This window comes from Notolepis coatsorum, assembly GCF_963971535.1.
Source record: "Notolepis coatsorum genome assembly, chromosome: 5".
In the NCBI taxonomy this organism is placed as follows: domain Eukaryota; kingdom Metazoa; phylum Chordata; class Actinopteri; order Aulopiformes; family Paralepididae; genus Notolepis; species Notolepis coatsorum.
In genome coordinates this window covers 119,979,173-119,991,492 of record NC_140169.1, presented here as the reverse complement: position 1 = coordinate 119,991,492, position 12,320 = coordinate 119,979,173, and the positions used below count along the sequence as shown (strand labels likewise).

General features: G+C 45.6%; 1 protein-coding gene across 2 annotated transcripts in view; it reads right to left on the bottom strand.

Annotated features, from left to right (window-relative positions):
- Nucleotides 1-11,962, bottom strand: part of LOC311228001 (protein FAM177A1-like) — a 29,601-nt gene extending 17,639 nt beyond the window's left edge. Inside the window, exons 1-2 of one of the 2 annotated variants that reach the window (XM_084313888.1) lie at nt 11,832-11,962; nt 10,546-10,761 (exon numbers count right to left, since the gene is read on the bottom strand). In XM_084313888.1, coding sequence (XP_084170014.1) covers nt 10,546-10,761; nt 11,832-11,900 — 285 coding nt within the window. In that variant the 5' untranslated portion in view covers nt 11,901-11,962. The remainder of the gene's footprint in view (nt 1-10,545; nt 10,762-11,831) is intronic. The other variant, XM_084313889.1, reaches the window with a different exon arrangement.
- Between the last annotated feature and the right edge of the window lie 358 nt (nt 11,963-12,320).

The following is a 12,320-nucleotide window of genomic DNA, read 5'->3' as shown; positions in this document are numbered from 1 at the left end:
CAAGAGTTTGATGGCAAAGTTGACCGAATTGATTGAAGCATGGAGCTATACAGAGAGAAAGAAAATAATTGAAAACTATTTTGATGCCTCAAAATGATGTTTTGGTTTGATAAGATGCTTGTTATGATACAATCATTCTAAGGATTATGTGTGTAATAAATTAGTTTAGTACACTAATTGCAACAAATCTGAAACTGCATAGTGCACTTTTAAATTAGTATCTTTGTGAGGTTACTGTTTTATAATTTACATTACATTGAAAAGATAAAGATATATTTTTTAAGCTGGATTTTCTAATACAGAAGAGGTATTATTTAGAACATTACTTCATATTTTTCTTGTTATTTATTTTGTCCAGTAAGACTTGAAAATATATATTATTTTGTCATAGGTTGATTGTTATTTTCTTGAGATTTGTCAGATAGATTACTTTAGGCATAATACAGCATGTTGAGTAACTTTGGTTATAGAGAGATATTATTTTGTTATATAAAATAATATAAACAATAATTTTATATCCATACAGAGGAGGCATACTTTAAATATATTATAATGATAAGGCATCTTTGAGTAAACTTTGAGTATCATTAAGTATCTTGAGGCTGAAGGCAGTGTCCTCTTTAAAAAAAAATCACAATATGGTCACCCTTGAAGTCGCATTATAATTCACTTAATAAAATAATGACGAGTCAGCCTCCTAAAAAGACAAAAGTTAGTGACACGACTCACACCGCCGCCGCCAAAGTAAGGACTTTGCTCTGTATCGTCAATCAATGGTTAAATAAATATTTGATTAAGGAATATAATATGCCTTTTTGTATTATTTCTCTGTGTATCAGCAAAATTTGTATATTTTTATGTTAGACATTGAGGGAAATTAAGATTCTCAGATTTTTTACAAACCGCCGCTTATCAACTAACCGGTTAATCGGCAGGTGATGTATGTTGCTCAGTAGTTGCTGATGTCTGCTCAGGAGGTTTGAGTGTTTGCTCAGACCGAAAAAAATTAGAGGGAACATTGATTAAGAGGTTAAGAAACATTAAGGAAAATAGACCATTTTGAATTAAGTAGTACCATGACAATTGTATTACAAGATAACAACATAGAAATATGCCATGTCAGTCATTTGTACTAGAAAATTAAATGTTGTCAAATACCATTTTATTGGAAAAACTATTAAGTATCATCATATTAAATGTTGGCCATATCACCAAGCCCCACCTTTAACCCTTTCACTGCCACACTACAGAAGGTTAACCCTTTACTATCACACTACCGAACCTGCTGTTGTGTGACAGTGAAAGGGTTAACCTAACCTTCTGTGTATTGTTGCAGTAAAAGGGTTAACCGTTTGGTAGTGCAGCAGTGAAAGGGTTAAGGATAAGGCCTGTGTCATTTAATTATAAATGTTCCCCCCTTATTCTGAAAAGAGATGTCACAGTAGGAGATTTTGATGGTAGGATTATAGTCTGAGTAATTATCATGGTATTGTGGTGTCACATTAAGGGAGTCTCTCACGCCAGAGTTGAAGCGTCACAGGGGAGGAGATATAGGGGAGTGGTATGTGTGTGTACGGTGTTGATTCTGTGAATGAATAAAGTAGGAAGTCACTGAAGGACCTGTCACGCGCATTATTGTATCGCCTCTTCCTTCAACTTGCATTATTGTATCGCCTCTTCCTTCAACTTCCCACATTGGTGACCCTGACGTGATCTGGGTCATTTGCCACTTACCCCTGCACTCTGGGGGGGGACGGACGTGTACCAGCGGCTTCTCGCTGATTTCCCCGCTCTGACTGTGCCCACGTTTTCTGCTATGGTCGCAAAACATGGGGTGGAGCATTATATCCCCACGGCCCGTCTGCCAGTTTTCGCGCGCGCACGCCGCCTTGAGGCCGCTAAACTGGCCATCGCTAAAGTTTGACACAATGGAGCAGCTCGGCATTGTGCGGCGCTCCGACAGCCCGTGGGCCTCGCCTTTGCATATGGTTCCGAAAGCTGATGGGAAGTGGCGCCCGTGTGGAGATTTCCGGCGCCTCAATAGTGCCACGGATCATGACCGCTACCCTGTTCCGCACATCCAGGACTTTTCTGTTCACCTGGCCGGGACCACCATTTTTTCCAAGGTGGATTTGGTGCGGGGCTACCACCAGGTGCCAGTCCATCCCAGAGACGTGCCCAAGACCGCCGTTATTACCCCGTTTGGACTTTTCGAGTTTTTAAGGATGCCTTTCGGACTCAAGGGGGCAGCGCAGACCTTCCAGCGGTTAATGACTCTGTGCTGCGAGGGTTGTCATTTTTGTTTGTGTATTTAGACGACATCCTGGTGGCCAGCACATCTGCTGAAGAGCATTGTTTGCACCTCCGACAGCTGTTTCAGCGGCTGAATGAACATGGGCTGATTGTGAACCCAGCCAAGTGTCAGTTCGGCCGGCCAGACATAGACTTCCTGGGCCATCACATCTCTTCACAGGGAGCTGTGCCTCTGCCCACCAAGGTGGAGGCGACCACTGCCTTCCCACGTCCTCGCACCATCAAGCCCCTACAGGAGTTCCTTGGTATGGTACATTTTTATAACCGATTCATACCAGGAGCGGCTCTCTTGATGCACCCCCTGTACGAGGCACTAAGGGGCAAGAAGGACAATCAGGAGGTGGACTGGTCCCCTGAGAGGGTCCAGGCATTTGATAGTGCTAAGGCTGCTCTTGCTAACGCTACTATGCTGGCACACCCATACCCGGCCGCTCCAATAGCCCTCACGACCGATGCCTCGGACTATGCTGTGGGGGTGGTGTGTGATCAGTGGGTGGCTGGCACCTGGCAGCCTCTGGCCTTTTTCAGCAGGACACTGCGGGACAACGAGAGGAAATACAGCACGTTTGACAGGGAGCTGCTGGCCCTTTTCCTCACCACGCGTCATTTTAGGTTCCTGTTGGAGGGCCGGGAGTTCACCGCCTTCGTGGACCACAAGCCTCTGACCTTTGCCATGGCTAAGACCACGGAACCATGGTCGGCACGGCAGCAGCGCCAACTGTCCGCCATTTCGGCATTCACCACGGACCTGCAGCATGTGGCGGGCAAGGACAACCTGGTGGCTGACTGCCTCTCCAGAGTGCGGGTCAACACTGTGCACCTGGGTGTGGACTACGCAGCCATGGCAGTTGACCAGTGCACGGACATGGACATCCAGGCATTCAGGACGGCCACGACAGGACTGAGACTGGAGGATGTGGTGTTCCAGGACAGTAAGGCCACGCTCCTCTGCGATGTCTCCACAGGCCGACCTCGCCCGATGGTCCCTGCGGGCTGGCGCGGCCGCATTTACGATGCTATACATGCTTTGTCACACCCGGGGGTGAAGGCATCAGTTAAGCTGGTGGGGGCTAGGTTCGTTTGGCCTCAGGAAGGACGTCAAGGGGTGGGCTGCCTCTTGTGTAGCGTGCCAGCGCGCCAAGGTGCATCGGCACACTAAGGCCCCGCTGGGGCAATTTTTCATCCCGGAGAGACGTTTTGATCACGTTAACGTGGACCTGGTGGGCCCGCTGCCCCCCTCCCAGGGGTTCACTCACCTACTGACCATGGTGGACAGGACCACCAGGTGGCCGGAGGCTGTGCCCCTGTCATCCACTACATCGGCGGACGTCGCTCGGGCGTTCATCTCCACCTGGGTGGCCCGTTTCGGTACCCCTGCAGATCTAACTTCGGACAGAGGGCCCCAGTTCACGTCAGAGTTGTGGAGCGCCGTGGCGGAAAGTTTGGGGGTGAAACTCCACTGCACCGTGGCATACAACCCGCAGGCAAATGGTCTCTGTGAGCATTTCCACCGCACTATGAAGGCTGCTCTCCGGGCGGCTCTTACGGACAGTAATTGGGTCGACCGTTTGCCGTGGGTCATGCTAGGCCTGTGCTCGGCCCCAAAGGAGGATCTGCAGTCATCTTCGGCTGAGCTCGGGTTCCTCCCAGGTGCCACAGCCCCCTGGTCAGCTGCAACTCATCGCTTGGCCATCCGAGACGCCGCCAGCACTTTCGCTCCCGTGCCCGCACATCACTGTTTTCCCCTGTCCTACATCCCCAAGGACTTGATGTCAGCCCTGTATGTGTTCATCCGCCGCGATGCCCACCGATCTCCACTCCAGGCTCCGTACGATGGGCCCTTCCGGGTCCTGGAAGCGGGAGCCAAGAGCTTTATGGTGGACAGAGGGGGGCTTCAGGAGCGGATATCGGTGGACCGTTTGAAGCCTGCACACGTGGCCCCGGACGGGCCGGTGGAGCTGGCTCAGCCCCGACGGCGCGGCCGTCCACCCAACCCCACTCCTGCCGCAAGTTTGCGGCCCGTGTCTGCCTCTACCCCGGCAGCAGCCCCGGACTCTCCCCCAGTCCAGCCTCGCCGCCGACGCGGACGGCCGCCGGCTCGTGCCCTTCCCCCTTCCCCCCTGACTGTTAAGCGCAGTCGTTATGGTCGGGTAGTCAGGCCTCCTACGAGGGGCTGAGTACTTTGGTTTTTTTTTTTTTTTTTTTTTTTTATGGGTTGGGGTTGCAGGCAGGGGAGGAAACTAACTTTTTGGCTTACCAGCCAACTGGCGAGTATCTGATTTTTTTTACCAGCCAAACAGATTTTTTACCAGACAATTTTTTTTTTACTAAATAATAATTAATAATAATGAAATAATTACTTCTTTGTATGTCAAGCCGCGTCAATGTTGTGTATGCATCTGGGTAGGCACACTGTGCCTTTAAGACAGCACGGTGGTCTTACGACAGTGCTGTGAAGTACCGTCAAGTGTTGTGGTAACGTCAGTTGGGTTGGTGTGCTGTTGTACACAGTGCACTGGTTGAGCTTAGCTAGCCCCTTTCGTGACTGCGATGTGCAAGCCAGGGGCTTTTGAGCATGAAATAAAATGTCTAACCTTACGTCGTAGTCCGGTGCTTTTTTGGAAACATTATAGTCATAACAGATACACCTAGCTGGCTGCTTTGAGCACACGGGGCTAACGTTAGCTAGCAAGCAGCTATAGCTAAAACGCTAACTAGAAGCTAACCACTGTATACAGTTCCAGTAGACTAACATTACACCTCTGTGATTTAAATGTGTCCTTAGTAACTTATACTCGAGGGTTGTACTAGGGTTGGATGCAGTTCCCCGTTGGTCAGTCTGTCTGTTTTCCATCTTCTGCTGTGTTTAACGTTATCTGTTTGCGAGTGCTCCTGATGGCTAGCCTAGTACCGCGGGACTTTTATTATTATATGTCCGCGGGTTGGCCAGTACTGCGCAAACGTTTATTAAACATTATATGTCCGCGGGTGGTCTTGTGCAGTGCTCTCGTGGCAACTGTCAACTAAAGCGAACACTCAGAAGACGCGCACCGTTTGCCAGTGCAGTGATTGCAGAATGTTTTATTTTTTTGTATACTCGCCAGCAGGGGAGGAAACTAACTTTTTGGCTTACCAGCCAACTGGCGGGTATCTGATTTTTTTTACCAGCCAAACGTAAAAAATACTAGCATTTGGCCAGTAAAGTGGCCTAATTTCCTCCCCTGGTTGCAGGGTATGTCTACTCTGGGTGTTCGGGGGGGGGGGGGGGGCTGTGTGGTGTCACATTAAGGGAGTCTCTCACGCCAGAGTTGAAGCGTCACAGGGGAGGAGATATAGGGGAGTGGCATGTGTGTGTACGGTGTTGATTCTGTGAATGAATAAAGTAGGAAGTCACTGAAGGACCTGTCACGCGCATTATTGTATCGCCTCTTCCTTCAACTTCCCACAGTATTATGATTATTATCCACTAATTTATTTTGCAATATTATGGAGGTGAAAAGACACATACGCATTTAATGATTAAAACATTTTTGTAATTAAAAAAGAAAGTGGTCCTGCAATGGAAAAAGTAGACTTAGTTTTAGCCTATAAGTGAATACAAAATATATAGCTGTACTTAGATAAAAAAGACATAACAATATAATAGAATATTGTAGAAATAGATACCATAGCTTACGGTTAATTAACTCCATTGTTGTCCAAGAACCATTAACACATTGACCGCCAGCAGCAGGGGGCGCTGATCCCCCTTCAGCGCCAGGTCTTTATTCAATGGATATAGTTTTAGAATGCCAAACTTGCGAGTCCTAAAACTATATTTTATATTATAGCTATGGATCTAGTAACGCCGTCGACTGTCAGTGAGTTGCTTCTGGTCAACATGCAAAAAACAGATTGTTTTTTCATCCGTACATTTCCGTTTTGAATATGAGTATGGTTTGGGTGATTCTGAGTAAATCACATGAAGGACGAGAAAAAGGCATTTTAGTGTAATCCAGTTATCATGTTGTAATTTTTCGGCTGATTATATAATCATCCTGAAATCAACGCTAGATTATCATTATTATGTCTCCTCGTGCATACATGAAATGGCCCTTGTAGCAGCCAACGGTAGAAAGCACAACACGGTCCACACAGATAGCTTTGATCGTGGGAGAAAGAAATAAATATCAGATCAACGCAAGATTTTATATATAGTGTTCTTACCTTGTCTCTGATGTAATGCAAGAAATAATCCAATTATCTGATCGCCATTCCAGTTATTCACAGCGATCCTGTCCCCGACATTACCGAGCGTTACACACAGGGAACAAAATTAACGTTTTCGCTTACCAGCCAAGGTGGCTGGTAGATAAAAAAAAAAAAAAAAACGACCAGCATGGCAGATTTTTTACCAGCCAAAAATTCAAAAACGCATTTTTGTGTCACATATACATTTTTTTCAGTACATTTCAAGTAGATAAGGTATTACGTTCAAGTAGATAAAGAGTTAAATAAGAGGCCAGAGTAACATTTTAAGCAAATTATTTTAATATATTGATTGATGATTGATTAATCAATACAAGTCAATCTTAAGTGGTGTTATGTTAATGTGTGTGCGTTATACGAGAGAGTGTACAGGCCACCGTACTCGGGGTCAAGGGGTAGGTACGGGAGGGGTGAGAGAGATACACCTGTGTGATGTTGCTACGGAGTTAAGCTAATAAAGGATACTCACAACCACAGCAGAGGACTCACGTATTTGTACTGTGAAGTAACACAACAATGACAAATGTGTTGTTTCTGTTTTTCTTTTTGACATACTTGCGGCACACGGAACAAGTTAACAACTCACCACTACAGCCCCCAGTAGCCTAGCCAGTCTCTTGAAATACCGCGATCTTCAAACTTCCACTCCTCTGGGGCGGCTGGGTGGCGCAGCGGACTAAGCGCTCGTCACCAACGCGAGAGACACTGGTATCGAATCCGGCTGTCAGCGTTGCCTCCGGCTTGGCCGGTCGTCATACTGGCTCAATTGGCCGAGTCAGAGGGAGGGAAGCCGGTAGGTGGTAATCTGGTCATTGTAAACAGCGACTCCTACAGGTCGGTCAGGGCGCCTGCACAGCGAGGAAGGGAGATGGTGAGGGTAGTGTGAGCCTCCCACACGTTACACCTCACAAATGAGAGTCCGCGATGGCAGGTGAAAAGAAGTGGCTGGCTGACTCTGCATGTATCGGAGGGGACATGCGATAGTATCTATCAACCCTCCCTAGACCGACCAGTGGGGGGCACATGCGAGCAACGACCAGGAAAGGGAGGGGGAATTGGCACGACTAAAATTGTGATGGGAGAAAAACACAGAAAAACAGGAGGAGAAAAAGTGGATAAAAAAAAATCCACTCCTCTCAAAACGTTCTTTTGTTAGGTGGTCCCGCGGCGCGCATCCTTTTCGTCTGAGAAAGCTGCGGTGGGTTTTCTTTTTAGTGGCCAGCTTACTCCTTCCATATGGTTCCACATATTTGTAACCCATTTAACGTTATTAAGCTAACGTTAGCTAATCGGTATAGCAGGTGGGCGTAACGTTACAGTCAGGGCCCGAAATTAGAGCCCGCCAGCCACCATTGGCGACCAGATTTTAGGTTTGGCGAGTGCCACTGAAAGGTCTGTCCGCCATGTGGCGGGTCACAAAATAGTCATGTAAAATAATTAAAACTGCAGTGTGTTTTGGTCTTACGATAGGCCTAATTTGTGGCTGTTTACCGATGTCACATCCACTACTCTTCTGTCCTGACTGCCCGTGGCGCCTGCTTGCACTGTAGGGAGCTAACGTTAGCTTAATAACTTTAAATGGGTTACAAATAATGTGGAACTATGGAAAGAGTAAGCCGACAGCTAAAAAGAAAACCCACCGCGGCAGCGAGAGCGGGACCACCTAACAAAAGACCGTTTCGCAGAGCTTTTCCTATCATTTCATTATAGACACAGACAGACCACAGACCATGAGCTGACTAAGCTAAGCTAATTAGCGTTAGCTGCTAATCCTGGAAACGCTCAAAGCACCGTCAGTGAGTCCACAAAACCAGTTCCATTATTGAGGAAGGGGGTTATATTAACGAGGCTTGACAACAGGGGTTCAAAGATAACTTCACATTTATTGGCTATTGGTTTCTTTATATCGCTTCATGCATCCAGGCTCTGTGTGTTCTGTTGACATCCTAGTCTAGTGTGTGTGACATCATCAACTACGTGACTCAGACGGGGGCTCTCTCTCTTTCTCGCTCTCTCTCTCCCCCCCCCCCCCCCCCCCTCTCTCTCTCTCTCTCGCTCTCTTTCTCTCTCTACATTCAATATGATTTAAAGCCAAACGTTACACTATAAATACTAACTGGATAGTTGATGACCATTTCATTTCATTATCTGAAATATTCTAAAATCATTAAGTCTGCTATAAGCCATTATCCCTTTGTGTGTGATTATTATTTTCTCACAGTCAAAGTTAAAAAGAAAACCAGAAACAACACGTTTGTCATCGGTAGTAAATCAATGAGATTGTGGACTCTGATGAGGACATGATTGAGGAGGTTTAAGTTAGGTTTATAAAACCTTCACATTTTATTATGTTCTGTTAAATAGAGGGTAGAGTGAGGAGTCTGATGATGTTTAACAGTAGGTTACAATTTAAGCTTAAGATTGAATTGACATGTATTGATTAATCAATCATCAATAAATATATTAAAATAATTTGCTTAAAATTTTACTCTGGCCTCTTATTTAAGTGTATTCTTCAACATAATACCCTATCTACTTGAAATGTACTGATTTTTTTTCTCAACGGCCACTGGTGGATGTGACGTCGGTAAACAAGGAGAGATAGACGCGCAAGGAGAGATTGGGGGCTGCAAAAAAGGAGACTGTCGTAAGACCAAAACACACCGCAGTTTAAATTATTTTACATTACTATTTTGTTACCCGGCCACCATGTGGCAGACAGACCTCTCATTGCCCCTCACCAAACCTAAAATCTGCCCGCCATTGGCGCTTGGCGGGTGCTTATTTTGTTCCCTGGTTACACATGAACGGGTGGGCGGGGTTAGTGTTCCATGCCCCCACGGCTCAGATCGGCTCAGAAAACACACCAGACCGTTTCCAATGAAGTGCAATAGCTCCGCAAGGCAGTAGAGGGTGGTGTTGACCATCTGCCAGCTCAGACACATTCACCAGGGTCTGCAGAGGCTGCAGACATGAATTATGAATAGATATAGCGAATAAAATAAATAACGATCATAAAAATGAGTCAACTCCTTTTTGGCGATATTCGCATGGCGGGCAATAACGAGTTAACTCAATTAACTGGCAATTAATGTGTTAAAAAAAGTCACAGAGCCGTACTGTTTGTCTTGGTCAGTATACAATAACTCATCATGTTAAAACAAGTCACAGAGCTGTACTGTTTGTTTTGGTCAGTATACAGTAACTCATCATGTTAAAACAAGTCACAGAGCCGTACTGTTTGTTTTGGTCAGTATACAGTAACTCATCATGTTAAAACAAGTCACAGAGCTGTACTGTTTGTTTTGGTCAGTATACAGTAACTCATCATGTTAAAACAAGTCACAGAGCCGTACTGTTTGTTTTGGTCAGTATACAGTAACTCATCATGTTAAAACAAGTCACAGAGCTGTACTGTTTGTTTTGGTCTGTATATTCCTCATTATTGTGAGGAACACAAGCTGGCATCGTAGTTCTTTTCCCAGAACTACTCTATCAAGTGACAGCGAATCACTGTCATTTCCTAAAGTAATTTATGTTCGACGCTTGTGTTCGTCACAATGATGAGTTGTACTGACCAAAACAAACAGTACAGCTTTGTGACATGATTTAACATGATGAGTTACTGTATACTGACCAAAACAAACAGTATGACAGTAAATCAGTACAATGGAATTCTTCTCCATTGAGCGTCTGGATTTGACTTCTAGATTTCTGGATATGAGCTATAATCTGGTGTAGAATTATAGTAGAATAAATGTATTGTAGGTTTTGGTCTTTTCATAGGCTATATTGACAGTAAGAAAGATTTTTGAATAACACCGGCTTTACTCTTTAACCTAACTCTGATTCTAAACCTAAATCTAAACCTAACCCCCCTTCCTAACCCTAAAATGTCCAAACCAAGTACACACACACACACACACACACACACAGCACACACACACACACACACACACACACACACCCTCCTCCCTTCCTCACCCTCACCGCATCAGCCGGGGAGGCTAGCAGGTCCTTCTTCTCAGGCGCCTGGTCGTCTTCGCCCTCCTCGTCCGTGCTGTACTCCTCCATGGTCTCCCCACTGGAGAAGTGGATGATCCGACGAGGAGCCTTCTCCCTCTGCTCATGCTCCTCCTCTCTCTTCTCTAGCTCTCCCAGCTCCACGCTCTCAAAGTCCTTGCCTGGGTTCAGGGTCAACTGGGACAGGTGGAGATAAGGAGGAGATAATATTATGTGTTTGAAGAAGAAGATACATTTTTACTTTACTGTCAATTTACACATCTCTCCTAGTTATACATTCACACTGTTTCAACAGAGAGGTCAGAGCTCAGGGTCACTTGCAGCGCAGCAACCCCGTCCGGAGCAGTTTAGGGGTTCGGTCATTCAGTGCCTTGCTCAAGAGCACTTTAGCAGAGACGGCGGGCACTGTAGTTGTAATATCAGCCACCTAATCAGGTCTCAGTAGAAGTATTTTTAGTTGATAGGTCATTGCACTTATAGTGATACCCATACAGGCATATTGGGCTTAAAACCAAGGTCAGGATCAGAACACTGTCCCAACACTTAAACCCTGATGTACCAAGAACCACATAAAATGTCAGAAATCAAAGCAAAAGCAACTTGATTTGCTGCATTTTGTCACATTGAAACATGTTAGAATGTAATGGTACATCCCTATGCTGCTACTACTGTGTAAGTACATCACAATGATCTTCACAAATACATGTGGCACGTTAAAGAGACCCTTTTGTCCATCAACTATGTGGGAAAACCCAATTATAGGCTATAGATTTGTTGCTCAAATACAGAATTGAATTAATCGACAATATGACATAATAGTTGGCTACGCATGTATTTAGTTAGGGACAGCCCTAGTTTGAACATATCTACAGTTGTATTGGTGGCAGCATCAAGAAAGCCCTGCCGCTGGCTTCCTAGAAATGGAATATTCTATGGTTGGCTAAAACCAAATGTATTGGTTTGGTTTAGCAGCCTAATTAATGGCTGGAATACCAAGAAGTATAGCCTGTCAAACTGATTTAGAGTAGCATGGGCCACGTATTGTGCAGACAAATGCTATTTCATTTACACTACTCTGTGTTATTACTTCCGTCCAATCGACATGACAGCAGCTGACAACTAGACCCCAACACGCACCCAATCTGACAGGGCGATGACAGGCATAAACAAAGATCGCATGGACGCCTGGTAAAACGAGACACGAACGAATCGAAAGCTGCACCGACGCACTACCCAGTTCTACATACCTTATCCACATCCATGTTTTGCCCTATTGACACGTTAACGTTGGTGAGATACAACGATATATCGGACATGGTCGCTGTTTCTTTGTATCCTCGACTGCTGCTGCGCCCACCTCGCTTCCCATAAACAGTGAGACGGAAGAGCCGTGTGCCCTTCGTGGTGCCTGCGTGCCCAACTACTGTCTCGAAGTCAACTTCCTGTCTGTTGTTGCTAGGCAACTGCAGCGTGGGGGGAGCCAGTTCAGTCTGGTACATTGTGTACGCTTCATTTAGTGGAGAAACGGATGTTAAAGCGGCAAATTAAAGACTTTCAAGCGGAATTTTCTTCAGTCCTTCACAATGCCAAAGAGCTGCTGTGTTACGCGTTATACTAATGACAAAAACAGAAATCCAAATCGGAAGTTTTATACCATCACAGAGGAAAAAGTGGCTGGTGGCTAACGTTCGGCTAACTCGCTCTGATGTTGTGGTCGTGGTAATCAGGGGGAGTTT